The sequence below is a fragment of the Lissotriton vulgaris genome, chromosome 2_1 (genome assembly GCF_964263255.1).
Source record: "Lissotriton vulgaris chromosome 2_1, aLisVul1.2, whole genome shotgun sequence".
NCBI classification, from domain to species: Eukaryota; Metazoa; Chordata; class Amphibia; order Caudata; family Salamandridae; genus Lissotriton; species Lissotriton vulgaris.
The window spans coordinates 225,975,498-225,999,411 of NC_141687.1; the positions used below are offsets into that span (position 1 = coordinate 225,975,498).

Below are 23,914 nucleotides of genomic sequence, written 5' to 3' on the forward strand. Positions count from 1 at the left end.
TGGACCCAAAGCGTGCGCTCTCCTTCTACCTGAGCCCCACACATCAGTTCCGGGTGGATGACCAGCTCTTTGTTGGCTACGTGGGTGCCAGAAAAGGTCGGGCCGTGCACAAACGGACCATCTCTCAGTGGGTCGTTTTCTGCATTAAGGCCTGTTACTCGTAGGCTAAGAAGGAGCCTCCTGTGGGGCTTGCGTGCCCAATCCACCAGGGCAACAGCAGCCACTACTGCCTTGGGACGCAGTGTTCCCTTGCAGGACATTTGTCTGGCAGCTATGTGGGCCTCACTGCACACGTTTACCAAGCATTACTACCTTGACTGTCAAGTCCGGGGGGGCGGCTTCTTTGGCCGTTCTGTTCTCTGTGACTTTCTGGTGTAATTCTGTTCGCAGACCCTCCACCGGGGTTGGTATTGCTGGGGTATCTATTCTAATCTAAGGAATCTATCACAAACGTGTCTCTTTCAGATGCACATGTTACTACTTGTGTTATGATATATCTGTATGTGATAGATTCCTTACAGCCCCACCCATCCTCCCAGTTCTGTGAACCGAGTACTAGGGTTAAGGTCATCCTTTTCAGGGCCCTAGTTTTCAGTATCTTGCATGGCTCTGCGTTCCTGGCGCGGAAAATCTGAAAGAAACACGTTAGTGTTAGATTCCTTACCTTAGAATATCCCCAGGCGTCAGTCTGGATCCGGAAACTTTTGCGTAGCAGTACCCCTGCGCGTCGGTAGGCGTCGTCTGCAGCCGTCCCCTGCGGCTCCGCGTCCGTCGTCGGCGTCGTGCGCCGTGATGACGTCGCTGGAGTATATAGACGCCGCCTCCGCGCGCTGACGTCAGTTCTTCTTTTTTCCGCGCCAGTGGACGCAGATCTGAAGAGCAGTACTCCGGTCTTTTGACCAAGTTTTTCGATAGTTATTTCTCTCTTTGTGCCTGTTAGGATGCCTGGGTTCAAAACCTGTGATGACTGTGAGCGCACGATGTCGGTCACAGACCATCACCGCCATTGTCTCCGGTGTCTGGGCCCCGACCACGACGTGGACTCCTGCGTCGACTGCCGGGCCCTCACCTCCAAGGCTAGGCGGGAGCGGTCCCGCAAGCTACTGGAGTTCCGGGTGTCGGCCCCACGTCGGGACCGGGAGCGGTCCCGGTCCGGCCGGAGGTCGAGTGAGTGTTCGAGGGAGCGGTCGCGGAGCCGCGCCGAGCGTTCCGGAAGTCGACACCACTCGTCAGGCTCATCAGGTAAGAAGCACAAGAAGTCGGGGCGTCGTCATCGTACCCCCGACTCCCCCCGACGCTCGCGCGATGCGGCCGGTCCTCGGGTGACCCCAACCCCGCGGCTCCGCGAGAGTCGCCGGCGCGGCCTGCCTCATACCCTCCGGTCCCTGGGCACGGCGCGACGCCTGAGGAGATCGAGGCGTTCCTCATGGCCATGAGGGCGCTCGCTTCTCCGACGGGGCCTACGGTGCCTTCGGGCCCAGTGCTGCCGTCTGGGGGCCCTGGCGGTTCGGGTGTCCCTGCCTCGGCGCCGTTGGGTGCTCCGGCCCCGGCGCCGCCGACGGCTCCGACCCCGGCGCCGCAAGGGCCTTCGGGATCGGCGCCGGCTGGTCTTCCGGCCTCTCCGGCGCCGTTACCATCGGGGTTACCCCCGACGCCGCCTCCGCGCGGCGCCGGTTCTCCGGTGCCGGCTCCGGCCGGCGGCGGGGCTCCGGCGCCGGCTCCGGGCGGCGCCGTTCCCCTACCTTCCCCGACGCCGGACGCGGAGCCGGACCGGCGTCGCTCGACGCCGGTCCCGGCGCCGATGGGGCCCATGAACCCCGAGGAGCCGGTCTACATCGTTGACTCCGAATACGGAGAGGATGAAGAGTTCGGTGAAGGTTGGGAGGGGTCCGAGGACCCTCTGTCACGCGAGTGCCAGTATGACCCGGACTGGACAGGTGACTTGGGGGATGCCAGTGGTCTGGACGACTCTCCTAACCCTGGTTTGATCTCTCCTCCAACCGTGGCATCGGTGGAGGGAGCTGCATATTCAGTGGTGCTGATGAGGGCTGCCAAGGCCTTACACCTTGAGCTCCCCGTCGCGGCCGTGAGGCCTAACATCCTCACTGAGGTCTTCAAACCGCAGTCATGCCCACAGGAGCCACTGCTGCCGTTTAATGAAGCCTTGTCAGACGTTCTGTTGGGCACGTGGTCCAGGCCCGCTTCAGGTGCGCCTGTTGATCGGAACGTGGCCAGGCGCCACCGTCCTTGTCCGGACGACCCCAAGTTCCTGTCTACCCACCCCACTCCTGAGAGTCTGGTGATCCAGGCCTCGACCTCCCAGTCCGCATTCCCGTCGGCCCCGCCCGACCGGGAATCCAAGAGGTATGACCAGTTTGGCAAGAAGGTCTTCTCGTCCATTAGTTTGGGCCTGCGGTCTTGTAACACCGCTTGCCTCTTGGGCCGCTACACCCACTCTGTGTGGGATACGGTCGCGGAACTGCTGCCAGAATGCCCCATGGAGGTGCGGGCAAAACTCGGTCAGGCTGTGGCTGAGGGCCGAGATGCAGCTAAATATTCGATACGGTGTGGTCTTGATACGACCGACTCGCTGGGCAGAGCTATGTCAACGACGGTGGCGATTCGTCGCCACGCCTGGCTGAGATCCGCCAACTTTTCGGCAGATGTCCAGAATACATTGATGGACATGCCGTTTGATGGCTGTCACCTGTTCGGTGATAAGGCGGACCACGCGCTGGAACGCTTCAAGGACTCCAGGGTCACGGCCAAGTCCTTGGGCCAAGGAAGGGGCGCCCCCACACGTGCTGCCAGCCACGCGCCGCAACAGTCCTTTCAACGCGGTGGCGGCCGTGGAAACCGCCGTGGTGGCGGTCGGGGACAACGGCGGGGTCAGACCACACCTCCCCCCGCAGCATCTGCCTCAAAATCCTCCTAGTCCGTGCTTTCGGCCCCATGTGCCGCCAGTGGGTGGCAGGGTTCGCCATCACCACGCTCACTGGCGCACGATCACTTCGGACAGGTGGGTGCTGCAAATCGTCCGAAGGGGCTACTCCCTCCCCTTCGAGACCACTCCTCCAGCCATGCCACCGCGGAACCACCGTGTGTCGGGGGACCACTTGACACTTCTGCAGGAGGAAGTTACGGCCCTATTGGCCAAGGGGGCCATCGAGCGCGTTCCTGGGCCAGAAGTAGGGCGTGGTTGCTATTCCCACTACTTTCTGGTGCCCAAGAAGGACAAGGGAGGCCTACGTCCTATCTTGGATCTAAGGGACGTCAACGGCTTCCTCCGGAAGGAGAAGTTCAAGATGTTGACGTTAGCTCAGGTCTTGGCTGCTCTAGACCCACAAAACTGGATGGTAGCGTTGGACTTGCAGGATGCCTATTTTCACATCCCCGTCCTGCCGGCCCACCGGCGTTACCTGCGGTTCACGGTAGGCCAGGAGCACTTTCAGTTTATCGTGCTTCCCTTCGGCCTTACCAGCGCCCCACGGGTGTTCACAAAGGTGGTGGCGGTGGTCGCAGCCCATCTGCGCAGGTTGGGGGTCTCAGTCTTCCCCTACCTAGACGACTGGTTGTTGAAGGCGGGCTCGCCCCAGACAGTCGTCCGCCACCTTCAGATGACGGCAGACCTCTTGCACGACCTGGGGTTCTCCATCAATGTGCCGAAATCACACCTGTGTCCCTCTCAAAAGCTCCTTTTCATCGGAGCGGTTCTGGACTCGGCGCAGTTTCGGGTTTATCCTCCGGAACGGCGGGTCCGGGATATTCAGGCTTTGATTCCCATCTTTCAGCCGCTATCCCGGGTTTCGGTCAGGTTGACGCTGCGGCTGCTGGGACTGATGGCTTGCTGCATCCTTCTGGTGCATCACGCCCGGTGGCGGATGCGGGCTCTGCAGTGGGACCTGAAGTTTCAGTGGGCCCAGCATCAGGGCAACTTGTCCGACCACGTCTTGATCTCGGAGGGCACTGCGAGACAACTGCAGTGGTGGCTTACGGACCGCGATTGGGTCAGAGGCAGATCCCTCTCCCTTCCCCAACCGGAGCACGTTGTCGTGACGGACGCGTCCCTCCAGGGCTGGGGTGGCCACTTGGGAGAGGCAGAGATCAGAGGCATCTGGTCTCCGGCGGAGTCCCGGCTCCATATCAACCTGTTGGAGCTGCGGGCGATTCGTCTTGCACTGAAGGCATTCCTCCCCTTTGTCAACGGGAGTGTAGTGCAGGTGTTCACCGACAACACCACCGCCATGTGGTACTGCAACAAACAGGGCGGAGTGGGGTCGTGGACCCTTTGCCAGGAGGCTCTGCGCCTCTGGCAGTGGCTGGAACGTCAGGGCGTGACTTTGACGGTTCAACACCTGGCTGGTTCTCTGAACGCCAGGGCGGACGAACTCAGCCGTCGGTGCTCGATGGATCACGAATGGCGTCTGAACTCGGACGTGGCGCAAGGCCTCTTTCTGCGATGGGGAGAGCCTTGGTTAGATCTATTCGCCACAGAAGAGAACGCGCAATGTCATCAGTTCTGCGCGTTGGAGTTTCCAAGACGGCACTCGCACGGCGACGCCTTTCGGCGCGAGTGGAGTTGAGGTCTGTTATACGCCTTTCCGCCTATACCACTTCTGCCCAGAGTGCTGAAGAAGATCAGGCGCGACCGGGCCCAAGTTATCCTTGTGGCCCCGGACTGGGCTCGAAGGTACTGGTATCCCGAGCTACTCAGCATGTCAGTCGGTCCCCCGATCCGCCTGCCCCTTCAGGAGGACCTTCTGTCGCAGCAGCAGGGGACGGTTCTCCACCCGAACCTGTCCAGTCTCCACCTCCATGCTTGGAGATTGAGCGGCGGCAGTTGAGGCCATTTGACTTGCCTCCTGAAGTCTGTGATGTAATTCTGGCAGCCAGGCGTCCCTCCACTAAGTCGGTATACGCCTGTCGGTGGAACAGATTTGTGGCATGGTGCACAGCAAAGGCTGTGGATCCACTCTCTGCCCCTCTTTCCGAGGTTCTTCTGTTTCTTCTCTCTCTTGCCCAGCAGGGCTCTGCTCTGGGCACTATCAAGGGCTGCCTTTCTGCCCTTTCAGCCTTTTTAAGGCTTCCTGATCAGCCTTCTTTGTTCAAATCCCCGATTGTAACTCGATTCTTGAAGGGCATCACTCACATGTTTCCACCTGTTCCGTTTGTGATGCCTCAGTGGGATTTGAACCTGGTTCTGACCTTTCTGATGTGTGCTCCCTTTGAGCCCCTTCATTCTTGCCCTCTCCGTCTCCTGACTTTAAAGACGGCTTTCCTGGTTGCCATCACCTCTGCCAGGAGGGTGAGTGAGCTCCAGGCTCTTTCTGTCAAACCTCCTTTCTTGTCCATTCATCCTGACAAGGTGGTTCTGAGGACTAGACCTTCTTTCCTGCCCAAGGTTGTTTCGGCCTTTCACATCGGGCAGTCCATCACCCTCCCTTCCTTCTTCCCGCCTCCGCATCCTTCAAAGGATGAAGAGCGGCTCCATCGTCTGGACCCAAAACGTGCGCTTTCATTTTATATGGATCGCACACGCCAGTTCCGGGTGGATGACCAACTGTTTGTTGGCTACGTGGGTGCGAAGAAGGGACGGGCGGTCCATAAACGGACCATCTCTCGATGGGTCGTTCTCTGCATCAAAGCGTGCTACTCTTTGGCTCGAAAGGAGCCTCCTGTTGGGCTACGGGCCCATTCCACTCGGGCCACGGCGGCTACTACTGCCTTGGGCCGGGGTGTCCCTTTGCAGGACATTTGCCAGGCGGCTACGTGGGCCTCGCTGCACACTTTCGCGAGGCACTACTGCCTGGACAGTCAAGTCCGGAGGGATGGCTTCTTTGGCCGTTCTGTCCTCCAGGACTTTCTGGTGTAGGAATGTATTGGTTCGCAGACCCACCACCGGGGTTGGTATTGCTGGGGTATCTATTCTAAGGTAAGGAATCTAACACTAACGTGTTTCTTTCAGATGAACAAGTTACTTACCTTCGGTAACGATATATCTGTAAGAAATATTAGTTAGTGTTAGATTCCTTACCGAACCCTCCCATCCTCCCCGTTCTGCGAACTGATACCTAGGGTTAAGGACATCCCTTTCAGGGCCCTAGTTTTCCATGGCACCAGTGTTGGTTCTCTCATGGCTCTGCGTCTCCTGGCGCGGAAATGCTGTGTACAAAGAACTGACGTCAGCGCGCGGAGGCGGCGTCTATATACTCCAGCGACGTCATCACGGCGCACGACGCCGACGACGGACGCGGAGCCGCAGGGGACGCCTGCAGACGACGCCTACCGACGCGCAGGGGTACTGCTACGCAAAAGTTTCCGGATCCAGACTGACGCCTGGGGATATTCTAAGGTAAGGAATCTAACACTAACTAATGTTTCTTACAGATATATCGTTACCGAAGGTAAGTAACTTGTTCGTCGTGTACAGAACTGACGTCAGCGTGCATGGGTGCCGCCTAAGTAGTCTCTGTGACGTCATCTCTGCGCTTACGACACCAGTGATGGACGTGAAGCCGCAGGACGCCACCTACTGACGCGCAGGGGTACTGCTAAGCAAAACTTTCTGGATCCAGTCTGACGCCTGGGGATATTCTAAGGTAAGGAATCTATCACTAACTAATGTCTCTTACAGATATATTATTACAAAGGGGTAACTTGTGCTTCAACACAAGTGACCCCATCAAATATAACTCTACCAGACCGCTCACATGAACAGACTACTCGATCATCCACTTCCAAATCAGCACACCGAGTCAACATACCTACCAGGTTTAGCATTCCAAGACACAACTGCGGCAAAATCACAGAAACAGACTGGCTCAGCGGCCTCAGCATGGCTCAACCTAACCCCATAGACAAACTTGACAAGGACATCAACAACTACAATACCTGGATCAAGAACTCTGCGGACTTCCTCACACCCATCAAACCAAGCAAGCAAAGTAGATCAAACAAGCAGGCCAGTGGTACACAAAGGAACTCAGAAACACCAAATGACACCGAAAACAGATCGAAAGGAAATGTAGTTAGCCATGAGACCACCAAAAGAGCTACCTACAAGGCTGCACCTGACAAACACTCACCAACTGTTGTTCCTTCAGTTGTTTTGATCCGCCCGGTTCGACTTTGTTGTAGTTCCAGGCACCAACTTCAAATACTCGATGACGAGTATTGGAAAAGATGCCTTTTAGCTTATGTCCTAAGTGTCATGCCAAGTATTCTAGGCACGACCAGAACACTGCTCGTGTCTGGTCATCCCCGGAGCAGAACGAGCTGTTGTGTGAGGCGTGCATGGCCTTTTGCATGAAGAAGACTCTTCGGCAGCAGAGGGAACATTCGGTAGCGTTGGATGAGGAGCCTGAGGACACCGAGGCACAGGCAGTGTAGATTGAAATCCCTATACTGCTGCCTAGCAGTGGCGAAGGCTCTGTCTCTGACCTCTCCACATCACCAGGGCACATAAGTACACAGGCAAAATCCTCTCACACCCCTACAAAAAACAGCTAAGGTGGCTCCCGGAACCCCACTGCCCTCGGGCCATGGTGGTCTCCTAAAACAGGCTAAGGATCACGCTCTAAATGCAGCTTGATAACCTCAGATCTGCAGGTATAGGGGAAAGCTTTGAAGAGATGCACCTGGAACAATTCCTATGTGAGTGGATGAAATCCTGGGTGCCACCATCCTGCCCTCTTGCTTTGTGATCGAGAGGGCACTTAGGGCCCTAATTTCCAGGCCTTTCATGGGTGCTTCAATCAATCAATCAATCATAGAATTTGTAGAGCGCGCTACTCACCCGTGAGGGTCTCAAGGCGCTGGGGGAGGGGGTGCTGCTACTGCTCGAAGAGCCAGGTCTTGAGTTGCTTCCTGAAGCTGTGGTGGTCCTGGGTCAGTCGGAGGTGAGTGGGGAGGGAGTTCCAGGTCTTTGCTGCGAGGTAGGAGAAGGATCTTCCTCCAGTGGTGGCTCTGCGGATCCGTGGGACGATGGGGAGGGCGAGGTTGGTGGACCGCAGCTGGCGGGTGGGGGTGTAGAACGTGAGTCGGTTGTTTATGGTATTCAGGTCCCAAGTTGTGGAGTGCTTTGTGTGCGTGGGTGAGCAGTCTGAACGTGATCCTTTTGCTGACGGGGAGCCAGTGGAGATTTCTCAGGCGTGTAGAGATGTGGTTGCAGCAGGGAATGTTGAGGATGAGTTGTGCGGAGGCGTTTTGTATGCGCTGGAGGCGGTTCTGGAGTTTGGCGGTTGTTCCTGCGTAGAGGGCGTTACCGTAGTCCAGTCGGCTGGTGATGAGGGCCTGGGTGACTGTTTTTCTGGTTTCGGTGGGGATCCATCGGAAGATCATCCGGAGCATGCGTAGGGTGTTGAAGCATGAGGATGAGACAGCGTTGACTTGTTTGGTCATTGTAAGCGAGGAGTCTAGAATGAAGACCAGGTTGCATGCGTGGTCTGTGGGTGTCGGTGCGGTGCCCATCGCAGGGGGCCACCAGGAGTCGTCCCAAGCCGAGGGGGATGGTCCGAGGATGAGGACCTCTGTCTTGTCAGAGTTGAGTTTGAGGCCGCTGTGCTTCATCCAGTCTGCTACTTCATTCATTCCTTCCTGGAAGTTTGATTTGGCGATGGCTGGGTCCTTGGTGAGGGAGAGTATCAGCTGGGTGTCGTCGGCGTAGGAGAAGATGTTGATGTTGTGTTTCCGTGTGATGGTGGCGAGGAAGCTCATGTAGATGTTGAAGAGTGTAGGGCTGACTGAGGAACCTTGGGGTAGGCTGCAGATGATTTCTGTCGCCGGGGAGCAGATGGGGGGGAGGCGGACTCTCTGGGTTCTGCCAGTGAGGAATGAGGAGATCCATTCCAGGGCCTTCCCCTGGATGCCCGTGTTGTTGAGTCGGTGTAGTAGAGTGCGGTGGCATACAGTGTCGAAGGCTGCTGAGAGCTCCAGGAGGATGAGGGTGGCTGTTTCCCCATTGTCCATCAGGGTTCTGATGTCATCTGTGGCTGCGATGAGGGCCGTCTCGGTGCTGTGGTTTTCCCGGAATCTGGACTGGGAGGGGTCGAGTACGTTGTTGTCCTCGAGGAAGGTGGTCAGTTGTTTGTTGACGGTCTTCTCGATGACTTTTGCCGGGAAGGAGTGAGATGGGCCGGAAGTTCTTGAGGTCCCTGGGGTCTGCGGTGGGTTTTTTCAGGAGGGCGTTAATCTCAGCGTGCTTCCAGCTCTCAGGGAAGGTAACTGATGCGAAGGAGCTGTTGATGATGTTCCGTAGGTGGGGGGGCGATGATGGTGTCGGCCTTGTTGAAGATGTGATGAGGGCAGGGGTTGGAGGGGGAGCCGGAGTGGATGGTGTTCATGGCGTGGACAGTGTCTTTGCTGCTGATGGGAGTCCAGGAGTTGATGTTGGTGGTGGGGGTCGCTGGGCTGGTGTCCGGAGGTGGAGGTTGGGGTCTGAAGCTGTCGTGTATGTCTGCGATCTTGCGGTGGAAGAAGGTTGCGAGGGAGTTGCAGAGGTCTTGCGTCGGGGCAATGTTGTTGTTACTGGCGTTGGGGTTGGAGAACTCTTTGACGATACTGAAGAGTTCCTTGCTGTTGTGGGCGTTGTTGTCAAGTCGTTCCTTGAGGGATGTCCTCTTGGTGTTCCGGATCTGCTGATGATATTCCCGGGTGGCGATTTTGAGGGCAGTCATGTTTTCCGGAGTTCGTTCTTTTCGCCAGGTCTTTTCGAGATTACGGCAGGATTTCTTTGCGGCTTTGAGGGCGTCTGTGAACCATGAGGGTTTTCTGGTGGAGGTCTTGTTGTTGGCGTTCTTTAGTGGGGCGAGGTCGTCTGCGCAGTTGGTGATCCAGTGTGTGAGGTTGAGTGCCGCGCTGCTGGTGTCGGGTGCGTGGTGTCGGCGGGTGGGTTCTGGCTGAGAGATGCGGTGAGTTCGTCCGTTGTGATTTTGCTCCAGCATCTGGGGGGGATCCGAAGCATGTGCTGGTGTGATGTTGTCCTCTTGAATGTGACGTGTATGCACCTGTGGTCGATCCAGTGTAGTCCTGCGGCGTGGTTGAAGGCGATGTGGTTGCTCGTTGAGAAGATGGCGTCGAGGGTGTGGCGGGCGCAGTGCGTGGGAGAGTTCACCAGTTGCTTGAGTCCGAGGCTGGCGAGGTTGTCGAGTAGGGTGGAGGTGTCGTCGTTGTTTTCTAGGTGGAAGTTGAGGTCCCCTCGGAGAATGTACTCTGGTGAGGCTAAGGCGTGCGGGCTGATGAGGTCAGCGATTGTCTCGCTGAATTGTGTGCGTGGGCCCGGGGGTCGGTAGATGAGTGTTCCTCTGAGGGTGGACTGAGGGTTGGTGTGGATCTGTAAGAGTAGGAGTTCAGTGGTGGGGGTGGCGTCTTCGGTTTTGGCCGTGACGCTGATGGTGTTTCTGTAGATAATGGCGATCCCTCCTCCTGTTTTGTTAGTGCGGTCCTTCCAGGTGATTTTGTAGACGTCCGGGATGGCTATGGAAATGTCGAGGGCTGAGGAGGCGTTCATCCAGGTTTCCGTGAGAAAGGCGACGTTCGGTGCTGTTGTGTTGAGGAGGTCCCAGAGTTCGATGGCGTGCTTGTGTATGGAGCGGGTGTTGAGGAGGATGCATTTGAGGTAGTTGGTGTTGCTGCTTGGTTCGGCGGGTGTGACGCGGGTTTGGAGCCAGGTGAATTTGCAGGTTTGACATGTGAATGGTCCGTGGGTGCGTCTGGGGGTGGCTTGATAGCAGGCGGGCGGTCGTCCGGGGTTGAGTGCGATGAGTGCGGCGTTGTTGTATCTCCGTCGGTTGGGTTGGGTCTTGCGTGGTCCAGGGGTTCTGGCGCTGGGCGAGGTCCAGGCGTGGACGGGCGTAGACGGGCTTGCCTTTGGCGTGCCTTGGGCACGTGACCGCTGCGCGTACGCGCGGACTCCGCCATAGGTGGCAAAGTGGGAGAGAAGAGCAGCTGGGAGGCAGGAGCGGTGTGGCGAATGGGAATGGGAGAAGGGTACAGAAGAAAACAAGGGGCGGGCCGCAGGGGAGCGGGGGGGTCTACACAGCCGGAAAGCGGTCCCGGGGGCGGCAGAAGGAAACGGGCAGTTACATAAACAGGGGCACAAGTACAGGAAATGCGATACAATGCTTGCGCAAAGCACACACAATTTAAAGAAACTAGGGGCACAAAATACAGAGAACAGCACTGAATGCAGGCACAGAGTACACAAGAAATACGGGGGGAAAGGAACCTCAGCCTCAGGGGCAGCGTTAAACTCGCGGTGGCAGCGGGGTGACTAGGCGCACTCAGAGGAGCCGCACAGTGCGAAGAGCGACCGGCCCTGAGCAAGGTCAGGTCAGGTCAGGTCACAGCTCACCGCCGCGTGGGCTCAACCCTAAATTGCCAGTGGGAGGGAGGAGCAGCTGGGAGGCGGGAGCGGGGTGGCGAACGGGAATGGGAGAAGGGTACAGACAGCGGAAAAGCGGTCACGGGGGCGGCAGAAGGAAACAGGCAGTCACATAAACAGGGGCACAAGTACAGGAAATGCGATACAATGCAGGCGCAAAGCACACACGATTTGAAAGAATCTAGGGACACAAAATACAGAGAACAGCCCTGAAAGCAGGCACAGAGAACACAAGAAATACGGCGGAAAAGGAACCTCAGCCTCAGGGGCAGCGGCGAACTCGCGGTGGCAGCAGGGTGACTAGGCGCACTCAGAGGGTGCCGCACGGTGCGAGGAGCGACCGGCCCTGAGCAAGGTCAGGTCAGGTCACAGGTGCTTGAGATGATTTCTCACCCTTGCCTCTTATATGTACTGTAAAATGTCCATATGATATCCCACCAAGATCCCTCCAGCCACTGCAGTCATCAATCGAGGGTTTTCCGTGGGGGGGTAGGCCACCCCTAATCTCATTCCAAAAATGTGTGCTATCGTCATATGAAGAGCAGACAAAACCTGGTTACAACCATTACAGACTAACTCTTTACAGATTGAGCTGCTCTCTGCTGTAGGTTAGAATTCATCTAATGTTAAATGTACTATATGATTCCCTCGGTCAACAGGCCCTACCCTTGACCACAAGAATGTATGTTGTTTTAAGCATTGACGTGGAATTGGGGGTAAGGTACCTAACTGCAGAAACCCTGCTGTGGTACGTTACATACCTACAACAAATCGTAGATCTTTCGACCTCATCAGCTACCCTAAACTGGCAGCGGTCTGGAACGGGAGTCATATCACCTCCTTAGCTTAATATGCGTCTGACTTCTCATCACATAAGTCACAATTCTGACATTACTTATAACTTTGCCAAGCACTCAAAGTATATAAAAGTGATCTGGACAAGTTGCCTCAATGTATTCCCAATGAGTCGAAGGTTACTATGTCCCAGTTGGGGAAGAAGAGGATTTCACATATATTTAAGTCTCTAGTTAAGCACACTTCCAACCCACTGAAACAATTGCAACCAAGATGGGCCCAGGCCATGGATCACTAGAGGACCCTGACTAGAAAGTAGTCAAAACGGTTCCCCAAGTACTTGCAGTATCTATGTGATTTCGGTTTATTCAACTAAAATACTTCCACCAAATATATTACAGTCCAGACAGACTATAGAAATGTGAAAAAAATTCTAATGTTAGTTGCCTTAGATATAAAGTAGAGCTTTGCACTTTTTCTATACTATCTCGACTTGATCAGTAATATAATGTTACTGGTCCTTCAGGCCTGGACTGTCTTTTTCCAAGATTGCACTAGCTCCATGGGTTCCAGACCCTCTTGATGGCAACCTGGCAGCCACCTGGTAGTTGTCTGCATGTCCAGTACAATTGAATTCTCAAGCCCCATTACCTCAGCCATTAAGAGCCCAAGCAACTACTTCCTATTACTTTCTTTAGGGCGATAGCAATAAGAATCTCGGTCTGACAGCCTTAATTTTTTTTTCCAAAGTTGAACATGTTCCGCCAAGTGCACAATAGTGGGCAACACACAGTTGCCCACTATTCTGGTCACTATTCTGGCTGCCCTCCTCCGCTCACGTCGCCGCCGGCCTTCGTCTCATCTACCATTTCTGATTCCTATTCTCCCCCTCTATCTATCACCTTACTTAATACTAGGTCCGCCATTAAACACCACCAGGAACTTTTTATCCTTTTAGACACTGATAAACCCGATCTCCTGTTGCTGACAGAAACGTGGTTTTCGGAAGCCTCCCTTCCATCTCTATTGGCTGCCCTCCCCTCGTCTTACTACGCTATCCGTGCCGACCGTCCGGCCGGGAAAACGGGTGGAGGTGTTGCTCTCATTGCTCGTTCTGATCTCCAGTTCCAAGTCCTCCCCTCACCTTCCCTGGTAGGAATTGACTATTTGGTGGCTCGCTCTACCTCCCTTTCCCCTCACTTAGCCATTGTGCTTGTCTACCGTCCTCCCCAACCAACTCCTTCTTTCCTCCCGGCCTTCCAAGATCTACTTGGCACCCTGGCAGTCAACTATGCCTCGGCTTTAGTCCTCGGGGACTTTAACTATTGGCCCTCGGACCCCAAGGAATGTGCCTCATCAAAGGACTTTTCAGAAACCCTTCTCTCTCTTAATTTCACCTCCTTTGTTCACACCCCTACCCACACTCATGGCCACACTTTAGATCAGGTCTGGTCTCTAAACTGCTCCCTGTCCGCACTGTCTGTTGTCCCCTGCACATGGTCTGATCACTTTTTAATTTCGTTTTCCCTCAGCCGCTGTCTGACTAATACCCCTATCCACACCAAAAACTCCTGGGCCCGTAACTGGGGCAAGGTCAATCTGGCTGACCTCTCTGCCTCGCTCCTGGCCTCCTCTCCCCCTATATCGGGACTGGATTCTGCAGCCCAAGCCGAAGCCATTGACTCATGGCTCAAGGAAGGAAGCGACTGCTTGGCTCCTCTCCGACGTACCTCGATCAGACGCCCTAAAGACGCCAATCGGTGGTTCAACAACGAGCTGAAAGAACTGAAGCTCACGGTTCGCAGGGCAGAACGTAAATGGAGACTGGACTACTCTCCCGACTCCAGGACTCGCTACGTCCACCTTCTTGGGACCTATAAGCAAAACATCACTGAGGCCAAGAAAACTTACTTCTCGGCCAAAATTCTGGCGGCCGAGAACCAACCTAAGGAGATCTTTGCCATTACTCACGATCTGGCTTTCTCCGATCGGACCTCACTTAAACCCCCTCCCTCACAGAAACTCTGTGATTCGCTGAATCTCTACTTTGTCGAAAAAATTTCGACAATCAAATCCAACATCCCCCCCCGTCCTCTTCTTTTGTCGACCCCCTGCCTCCCCCCGCCCCAGCCTATTTCAATTCCTTTCCCCCCCTCCCTGAAGAACTTTTTCTGTCCCTTCTCCCCAAAATTAAATCTGGTTCCCCTGCTGATATATGCCCGGCACACATCTTACGGCAGATTTATACTGTCTGCCCTCTGCCTCCTCTGGGTTTCCTTAATGACTCACTGGCTCGAGGGGTTGTCACTTCATCGCTAAAAGCCGCTTCCATCGTCCCTATTTTGAAAAAGCCAGGAGCCGACCCCTCTGTGATGGCCAACTATCGCCCCATCTCCCTTCTCCCGTTTCTGGCGAAGGTGCTTGAGCGACATGTTACATCTGCGCTCAGCTCCTTTGCCGAGGAGAATGGAAGGCTGGCTCCGTGCCAGGCTGGGTTTCGGCCCAAGCACTCGACAGAGTCAGTGGTGGTGTCAGTATCAGACACCCTCAGAGAGGGCTTGGACATGGGCAGTTCTCAGGCGCTGGTCCTCCTTGACTTGTCCGCCGCTTTTGACACGGTGGATCACTCCATCTTGCTTTCCCGTGTCAAGGCGGCGGGCATAGGAGGCTCAGCCCTCATCTGGCTCTCATCCTTTTTGAGGGACCGGACCCAGGCGGTTCACCTTGGGGAGTTCTCTGCTACCCCCTGTCAGGTCCAGTGCGGTGTTCCTCAGGGCTCTTCTCTCTCTCCTTTACTATTTAATCTTTACATCGCTCCTCTTATCTTTGCCTTACAGCAGCTGGAGGTCACGGTATATAATTATGCCGACGACCTCCAGCTCATCTTCAATCTGTCTTCTACCCCTGACTCTATCTCTAACTTCCAATCTATCCTATCTTTCATCAGGGACTGGATGAATTTCAACCACCTTAAACTCAATCCCGATAAAACGGAACTTGTGGTGACGGGTGGTTGCTCCAGTCCCTGGAATTCTCTCTTTTGGCCCCCCTCCTTTGGTTCTCCTCCTACCCCTGTTCCCTCTGTTAAGACCCTTGGCATCAGGCTAAACGATAAACTCACTATGCACTCCCAGATTGGTTCGGTGGTTTCTTCTTGCTTTCTTACTCTCCGCACTATCCGCTCTATTTCACGTTTTTTTTCTTTCTCTGCACTGAAACTAATTATGTCCGCACTGGTCCTGTCTCGCTTGGACTACGGGAACATTTTGTTCAATGGCATCCCTCAGTACAGCCTGGGTAAACTGCAACTAGTGCAGAACCAGGCTGCTCGCCTTACCTTCGGTCTTCCCAAATTCCACCATACCTCCCCCCTCTTGAAAACCCTCCACTGGCTCCCTGTGCGGGAACGCGCCCTGTTCAAATTAGGCTGCATGGCGTTTCAGGCCAGGACTGGCCTGGCCCCCCTCTTTATATCCTCTGCCATTAAGGCCTATGTCCCTGGCAGAGACCTCCGCTCCTCGGCACACCTTCTTTTATCAGTCCCTCGCTACCGGAAAAAAAAACAGGGCGGCTCGAAATTTTCCACTCTTGCCCCCATGTTTTGGAACTCTCTCCCTTTTCATCTTAGGTCCCTTACCCAGTATTCTAGTTTGCGCAAAGCCCTGAAGACCTTTTTATTTTCTCAGGCCTTTCTACTGTAAGCCCTGCTTGCCTTTCCAGTCGACGCCTTAGCAACTGCTCTTGCCCAGTTGGCTGCCTGCTACTTTAGCGCCAAGAAACCGCCCAGGTGTACGTTGCGCTTAACAAATATTTTAAACTTAAACTTAAACAGTTTTGAAGCTTCAGCTGGCGATCAAGTGTAGACTGTCTCGTCTCTAACTCATCCGCTTGTTTGTCAAAACAAGAGACCTTTCTCTCAGGTTGTTCTAGTCCTCCTTTTATCTTGTCCAGGGATCTTTCTACGATGGAAACCTTATGATCTATGCCCTCCAGAAGGTGTTTAGATAGTGTGTTAGTAACTCTGTTACATAAGGGGAGACAGGGCATATCAATATCTTTTAAATTCTCTCTTGTTACCTACGTGCGATTACACAGCGCTCAAAAAGTATTTCTTGTCACTTACCTCGTTTCTCTTTAGATGGCATGAATGACTTTGAGGAGTTTTCACTATGCTCCTTAATAATTCCCATAGACCTCACTCACTCTGGTGCGTACATCGCTCCTAAAGATCAAGCTGGGCATAGGAAATGTATCCATACGCAGAACTTCAGTTCAACTATACCCGACTCCATATCAGCCCTCTAAATTTCTGGATCTCCTCCACATGTTTTACTCAGCCACACCATTGCAGCAGACCAAGATCTGCCCGTGCAGTCTGGTTAAATGCAGGGGGGTCTGGGTATTCTTTCAAGAAGACTCCACTCCTCACCCTCTGGATAACTGCTGTTCCCTTATGGGGGAACACTCTTAAATGAGGACAGGGTTATGGCGCTACCCTGCCCCTGCCCAAAGAATTGTGGCTTCCTTCAGTGCCATCTTGACCTCTCTCATGCAGCACATCAAGTAAAAAGTTCTGCCCATCTTTGATTGCAGGGACTAACCTGCAGCTTGCAGGTCCAGAGTCCGACTCCAGGTGAGCCTCGTTCAGGAGTCCAGACCCTCTCTTGGTTAGAACTGCCGAAATCTGCTAGCAACTGGGGACATGCCAGAGCCCTGCGACAATGAGTCCAGCTATGATTCGTCCATTTCTTTAAAGTTAATGTCTATAAAGTTAAAAATGGTATTTGAAAGTCATGTACATTACATCCTGCAATTCACTGTACAACATGTCACTTTGAGAATAACAAACTGAAGGAATTGGCATGCATTTTATTCCAAAAGTTAATTTGTTTGACTGTTTTGCAGTGAAAGACTATCAACTAATCCATCATTGTGATGAGGAAAGTTCTGACCTTCAAGCCCAGTTCAGACACCATCTCCAGCACTTGGCATTTATAACAAGTCACCTTTTGCAGACCAACATGGAAAGCTCCTATTCTGAAGCAGTAGAGGCGACATGGGTCTTGTCTCTTGCTCTAAAAGGGCTTTATAAGACTGTGAAGGTAAAATAAGTTTAAGATATTATTTTGCGTACTTTATTTATTCAGGTCAATTAGCCTAAATTCTAATAAAATCAGTGATGTTTATTGAATTTATTTCCTGTTCCCTATTTCCTTGTATGCATGTTAAAAACATAAACTACTTTGAGAAGATTGACGTTCAGTGATTGTACAGGCTCCAAAAGTGGCCACTCTTTGTAAATAAAAATTCAGTTGCAGAAGAGACAGGGAAATGTTGTAATGGGCATTGCAGAAACAAATGTTTCATTTTTTAAATTAAATTGTTATTGAGAAGAGTGTGTTTAATATCTGAAGCAAATGTGTTCTCTCGTTTTTAGTCATGGGTACAAAGTTTAATATTCATGGTAACATTTTATTTAGAATATTTATGACTACAGAACTATATTTACCTAGCTCCGGCAAACAGATTGCAACAGATAATTGTAGGATATGTTCCACAGAGCGATGTGATGTATCGTATCTTTGTATTTTGTGACTCACTGGAACAGTTTGCCAATACCCCCCACACATAGGACAACCTTAATATTCATAGCTTTTGAAAACCTACCCCATATTTCAGATACACATTGCAGAAGCATTATTCTAGCTTTGATAACATGTATCTGGTAGAGACTTCTAATCGCAGATTCCTTACCTTAGAATTATTCCCAGGCGTCAGACTGGATCCGTAAATCTTTCATGAGCAGTATCCCTGCGCATCAGTAGGTGGCATCATTTGTCTCCGCGTGGGGTTGTTAGCTTTCTCCGCACCAGAAGTGACGTTTGCGGTGCCTATTTAGGCACCACATATGCACACTGACGTCAATTCTTTTCACTCTTTGCCAGTCAGGGCAGATCCAGGAACAGCTAACCCTTAGCCACTTTTTGACTAAGCTTTTTCGACTTTTTGTTGAGGTTTTTTTTTTAGGTATTACCTTCTTGGGTAGCAGAAATGTAATCAAAGAAGGCCAGCTTTGTCGATCTTGTTTAAATGTTGCATAAATGTGTGGGAAGGCGGGAGGCAGGGGCCGAACGACTCCATTGATGGTCTCCTCCCCCCACTGGTCCCTTTCCCCCTTTTTGCCTCTTTTGTTCCTTTCCTTCTCTCTGACTTTTTCTATATTTCGGGTTCCTAATTAGGGCGACAGGCACGCTGCTGGGGGGGTAGGCCGTAGCCTTCTGCAGGGGTGCAGGTTGGGGTGGGTGGGTTGGGGTCTCTTATCTGTTCTTTTCCACTTAGTTCTATGGCTCTTTTGCATCCCTTTATCGGGGTGCCGTGTCTGTGCGTATCTCCCATGGTATGCTTGCAGGTGGGACGGGGGGCGAGTTGTTCTTCTTCCTACGGTATTGATTGCATACACATCATGACTTGCACGCCCTATCCCCGATAGCGGGATCCCCAGTCACATTGCGTGCCTTTCTCGCTGTGGGGCACGTACAGCGGCGCGGCGTTCTTTCTTTTCTTCTTATAATATTTCCCCCCCCCTTTTTTTCTCCCCCCTTTTTTCCTTATTATTTAGGTTAGTATAGAGGATGATTGTAACCACTGTTGCTGTTCTGGTTCCTCCGTTATGCATCAGTATGATAATTAGGTGGTTAGTGGGCAAGCGACGGGCCACGGGGGGCACTGATTTGTATTATGGCGTCTATATCCTAATTGATGTGAACTGTTGCTGTACACCCTCTTTATTGATGCCTTTATATCCTGATGCCTAGTTCGTAGCCTGCTAGGGGAACTCAGATGATTAACAACTGCAATTGCTCTGCTATACTCCCTACTATAAAAAATTAACCTTCTTTGATCCTGTTTTCGGCGGTCGTGCTCAGCTTTCCTCAGACCGAACTACTTGCTTGCATAATGCTGGGCGCTACCGGGACACCTCCTTCTTCTTTTATGTGACTTCCATAATGTGTCGTGGCCGGCCTGCTTGGTTGTAGGCCCGTATTTGTATGCCTTTTTCTTCACAATAAAGGTTTTCAAAAAAAAAAAAAAAGGCCAGCTTCAGGCCCTTTGATTCCTATCACCAACATGTGTCGGTGACTGACTTGCACCTTGTTTGCCTATGGTGCCTCAAACAAGACCATAACTCGAAGGCCTGTCCCAACTACCGCGCCATGCACCCAAAGCATTTGAGGGAGCAATTCCTTAAGCTTCTGGCTGCTCGATGCTGCGACGCTCAAGGTCCCCGTCGAGAGGAAGGTCCCGGAAGCCGTGGAGTCGGAGGTCGTCGACCCATTTGGTTCCACAAAAAGAACATCCTACCCCGGAGAGCTTGATAGTCCAGGCCTCCACTTTACATGTAAATCCTGGTGCATTCCCAACTTCCCCTGCCAGATTGGAAATCCAGGAAAATGAACAATTTAGGCACGAAACAGTGTTCTACCACTAGCCTGGCTTTGCAGTCAGTAAACACTGCATGCCTTTTGGACTGCTATTCCCACGCTCTGTGGGATACGGTTACTTGTACTATTCTCTTCCAGGCTGTTGCCAACGTGAGGTATGCAGCTAAGTTCATCATTAGATGTGGACTAGACACCACTGAATCACTAGGCAGAGCGGTTTCGTTGACAGTGGCCCTGCGACTCCATTCCTGGATGAGGATTACTGGCTTTTCTGGGGATGTTCAGTCCTCACTCCTGGACATGCCATTTGATGTCTCCCGTCTATTCAGTGACTAGACGAATTCAGCACAGGAGTGCTTTAAGGTTAGAAGGGCTGCGGTCGGGTCTTTGGTCTTTATAGACCCCTTGTCTCACTCAATCTGCCTTTTGCTCCTTTCATAGCCACGGAAAGGGCATGCAACCTTGCCCGCCCTGCCACCATAGCGCACAAGCTTTCCTGTCTCTGCCTGGTCATGGACATGGTTACTACCGGCCCTGTGGGTCAGTAGCCAGCGGTCAGATCAATCCCACACCATCCCAACAGCTGCAGCCTCCAAACCCTACTAGCCTGTCCATTTACCATCATGGGCACTCAGTAGGTGGCCGGATTTGGTATCACCTGCCCCACTGGCAGTTTATAAAATCGGATAGGTGGGTTTTACAGGTGGCCCAAAGGGGCTACTCCCACCCGTTCGAGACAACGCTTCTCTCCATGCCACCTACTTATGACAGATGCAGGACCACCTATCTCTTGTCTGCCACAAAGGGATGGCTCTTTTGGCCAAAGGAGTCATTAAGCGAGTTCTGACACCAGAAGTGGGTTGTGGTCATTATTCCCGCTACTTTATGGTGCCACATTAGGACAGGGGCATAGACTTGCGCTCTCTCAACTTCTTCCTCAAGAAGGAGAAGTTCAAAATGCTCACTCTTGTTCAGGTCCCCTCTGCCCTGGACCTGGGAATCTGGTTGGTAGAGTTGGACTTGCAGTACACATATTTCCATATTCGTGTCCTGCCTGCCCTCAGGCATTACCTACGGTTCATGGTGGGTCACAAGCACTTTCATTTCGCTTTGCTCCCCTTTGGCCTCACCATCACCCTGCGGTATTCACCAAGGTGATGGTGGGCATTTCAGCACAATTGCGGAGCTCAGTTTTGCCCCATCGCGCATGTCCAACCTCTAGACCATGGCAGACCACCTGAATACGCTGGGGTTCACTATCAACATGCTGAAGTCCCTCCTTCCATCTCAGACACTCCCTTTCATCAGATGTTTTCTTGACACAGTGCAGTTTCAGACTATTCTCCTGAATGGCGACTCCAGGATATTCAGCCTATGATACAGATGTTTCAGCCTCTATCCTGAATTTTGGTGAGACAGCCTCTGAGGCTGCTCGGCCTCATGGCATTCTCCTAGTGACATATGCCCATTGTCATATGCGGGCTCAGCTGTGGTACCTGAAGTTCCAGTGGGCGCAGCATTAGGGGAATCTCTCTGACATGGTCCAGATTTCAGAGGGAACTGCAAAGACCTGCAGTGGTAGCTGATGAACTACGTTTGAGTCAGTGGCAGACCCCTCTCCCTTTCCAAACCAGCTATAATGGTATTGACAGATGTGTCACTCGTGGGATGGGGCGACCACCTGGGAGAGGCGGAGATCTGAGGACTCTGGTCCCCGTCAGAGTCTGAGCTCCATATCAACCTGTTGGAGCGTCAAGCGATTCGCTTGGCATTAAAACCTTTCTTCCTTCGATCCAGGGATGGTTGGTGCAGGTGTTCATGAACGACACCACTGGCATGTAGTACTGTAATAAACTGGCCGGTGTAGGTTTGTGGACCCTGTGTCAAGAGGCCCTGAACCTCTTGACTTGAATGGGCATTTCCCTGGTGGTTCGACACCAGGCGGTTTCTCTGAAAGCCAGAGTGGGCAAACTCATCCAAAGATGCCTCGCGGATCGCGAAGTGGACCATAAAGTGTCTTTTAGCAGTGGGGAGAGTGTTGGTTAGATCTGTTTACCACCGCAGAGAATGCACAATGTCAGCAGTTGTGTGTGACAAAGTTTCCTAGGCGGCTCTCGCTCAGAGAATCTTTTCCTCTCAAGTGTAGCTCCAGCCTCCTGTACGCCTTTCCATCAATACCACTCCCGTTCAGAGTTCTCAAGAAGATCAGGGACGACTGTGCCCAAGCCATTCTTGTGAGTCTTGATTGGGCACGGAGAGTCTGGTATCTCGAGCTGTTGAGCATGACCATCAGTCCTCCATTCAGCCTGCCTCTTTGGGAGGATCTCCTGGCTCAGCAACAGGGCAAAGTTCTACACCCGAAGCTGCACTCTCTCCAACTCCATGCATGGAAATTGAGAGGCATCAGACAACAGCTTTCGATCTTCTGCACAAAGTCCGATGTTATTCTGGCCGTCAGGTGTCTCTCCACCAAGTCAGTATATCCCTGCTGTTGAAGAAGTTTGTTTCATGGTGTCCTTCCACAACATTGAAGCCCTTTCTGCGCCTTTATCCAAGGTTCTTCTGTTTGCTTTATTTTTGGTTAAGTAGTACTCTGCTGTTGGCACTGTCAAAGGGTTGTGTTGTAATCTACCTCCCCCCCTCCCCCCTTCCTTCCGTTGGTGGACGAAGGTTCTACCGCTGACTATAGCTGACTGGAACCTGATGGTGGTGTAAGACGCAAAAACTCTACTCTTCTGCTACACAGTGTTGCGTCTTTTTTCCAGGTATCTTTCTGCAATCTGTGCATTCCTACGGTTACTATACCAACTTTCTCTTTTTAAAATACTCCGTTGGAGCCAAGTTTCTTAAAGTTCTGCAGTACATGTTTCCACCCAAGACATTTATTATGCCTCATTGGGACCTCAAACTTGCTCTCACTTTCCTGATGTGTGCGCCATTTGAACCTTTGCATAATTACCTTTTGTGGCTGCTGACCATTAAACCTGCCTTTTTAGTGGCCATTACATTGGCCAGGATGGTCAGTGAGTTACAGGCGCCTCTCTGAGCATCCTCCCTACACCTCCTTTTACTTAGAAAACCGGTCCTCTGGACTCGTGCCTCCTTTCTTCAGAGGGTTGTTAGTCCCTTCCATGTAGGCCAGAGCATTACCCTGCCAACCTTCTTTGCTCCACCTCGTCCCTCTAAAGAGGAGGAGAGACTCCACCCTCTAGATCCAAAAAGAGCATTGTTCTATCTTGATCACACAAAAGAGTTCTGGGCGGATGATCAACTCTTTGTGGGCTATGTTGGAGACAAAAAAGGAAAGACTATGCTGAAGGGGACCATCTCGAGATGAATCGTCCTGTGCATTAAGATCTGATTCGCACTAGCCAAGAAACAGCCCTCTGAGGGCTTGCAGGCTCACGCAACCAGAGCCAAGGCTGAGACCACTGCATTAACATGCCACGTTCCTCTCCTGGACACCTGTCAGACGGCAACGTCTGCATCACTGCACATGTTCCCAAAACATTGTTACCTGAACAGTCAGGTCCGTTGTGCCAGGCACTTCACCTGTCCAGTCCTGCAGGACTTTCTGATCTAAACCGGTTTGCAGACCCTCCTCTGGGTAGGAATTGCTTGGTTATCTATTCTAAGGTAAACAGTCTGTGGCTAGAAGTCTCTATCAGATGAACCAGTTATTAACCTTTGGTAACGCTTTATGTGGTAGAGACTCTAGCTTCTGATTCCTACCTACCCTCCCATCCGACCGCTCTGTGAACTGGTGAAGTTGTAATGCACACCATTTTTATGGCCCAAGGGACCTATTTAGTTATTGACTGGCAAGTCACTCCATCACAATGGTGTCAGATATCCTGTCTGCCGAAATATAAATCGAAATTATATCCTATGGAATTTACATTTTGGCGGACGGGATATCTGTCACCTTTGAGTTTATATTTCGGCAGTGGGGATATCGTGACAGAGAATCAGGTCATTAGTCTTTTTCAGTTCTCATCGTGGCTCCATGCTTCTGGCGTGGAAATTCACAAAAGTAACTGACTTCAGCGCGCTGAGCAGGTGTCTATACAGGTGACTCGCATGTCACATTCAGTGCGGACGGCGCTGCCGATGCGGAAACAACGTCACCTACAGGTACGTGGGGGTACTGCTCAAAATTCTTTCGGACCAAAACCGGCGCCTCAGGATATTCTAATGTAAGGAATCTGCAGCTAGATAGAGTCTCTACCAGATAAGGCGTTACTGAAGGTAAGTAATTTGCTCATTTGGTTGTTAAACTCGTACTAATGAGGGGAAA

At 52.5% G+C, this 23,914-nt stretch overlaps 1 protein-coding gene across 1 annotated transcript in view; it reads left to right on the forward strand.

Annotated features, from left to right (window-relative positions):
* ZZEF1 (zinc finger ZZ-type and EF-hand domain containing 1) overlaps nt 1-23,914 on the forward strand; it is a 1,733,356-nt gene that overhangs the window by 1,241,529 nt on the left and 467,913 nt on the right. Inside the window, exon 43 of the mRNA XM_086954803.1 lies at nt 17,081-17,277. Within this exon, the coding sequence (XP_086810929.1) occupies nt 17,081-17,277 (197 nt within the window). The remainder of the gene's footprint in view (nt 1-17,080; nt 17,278-23,914) is intronic.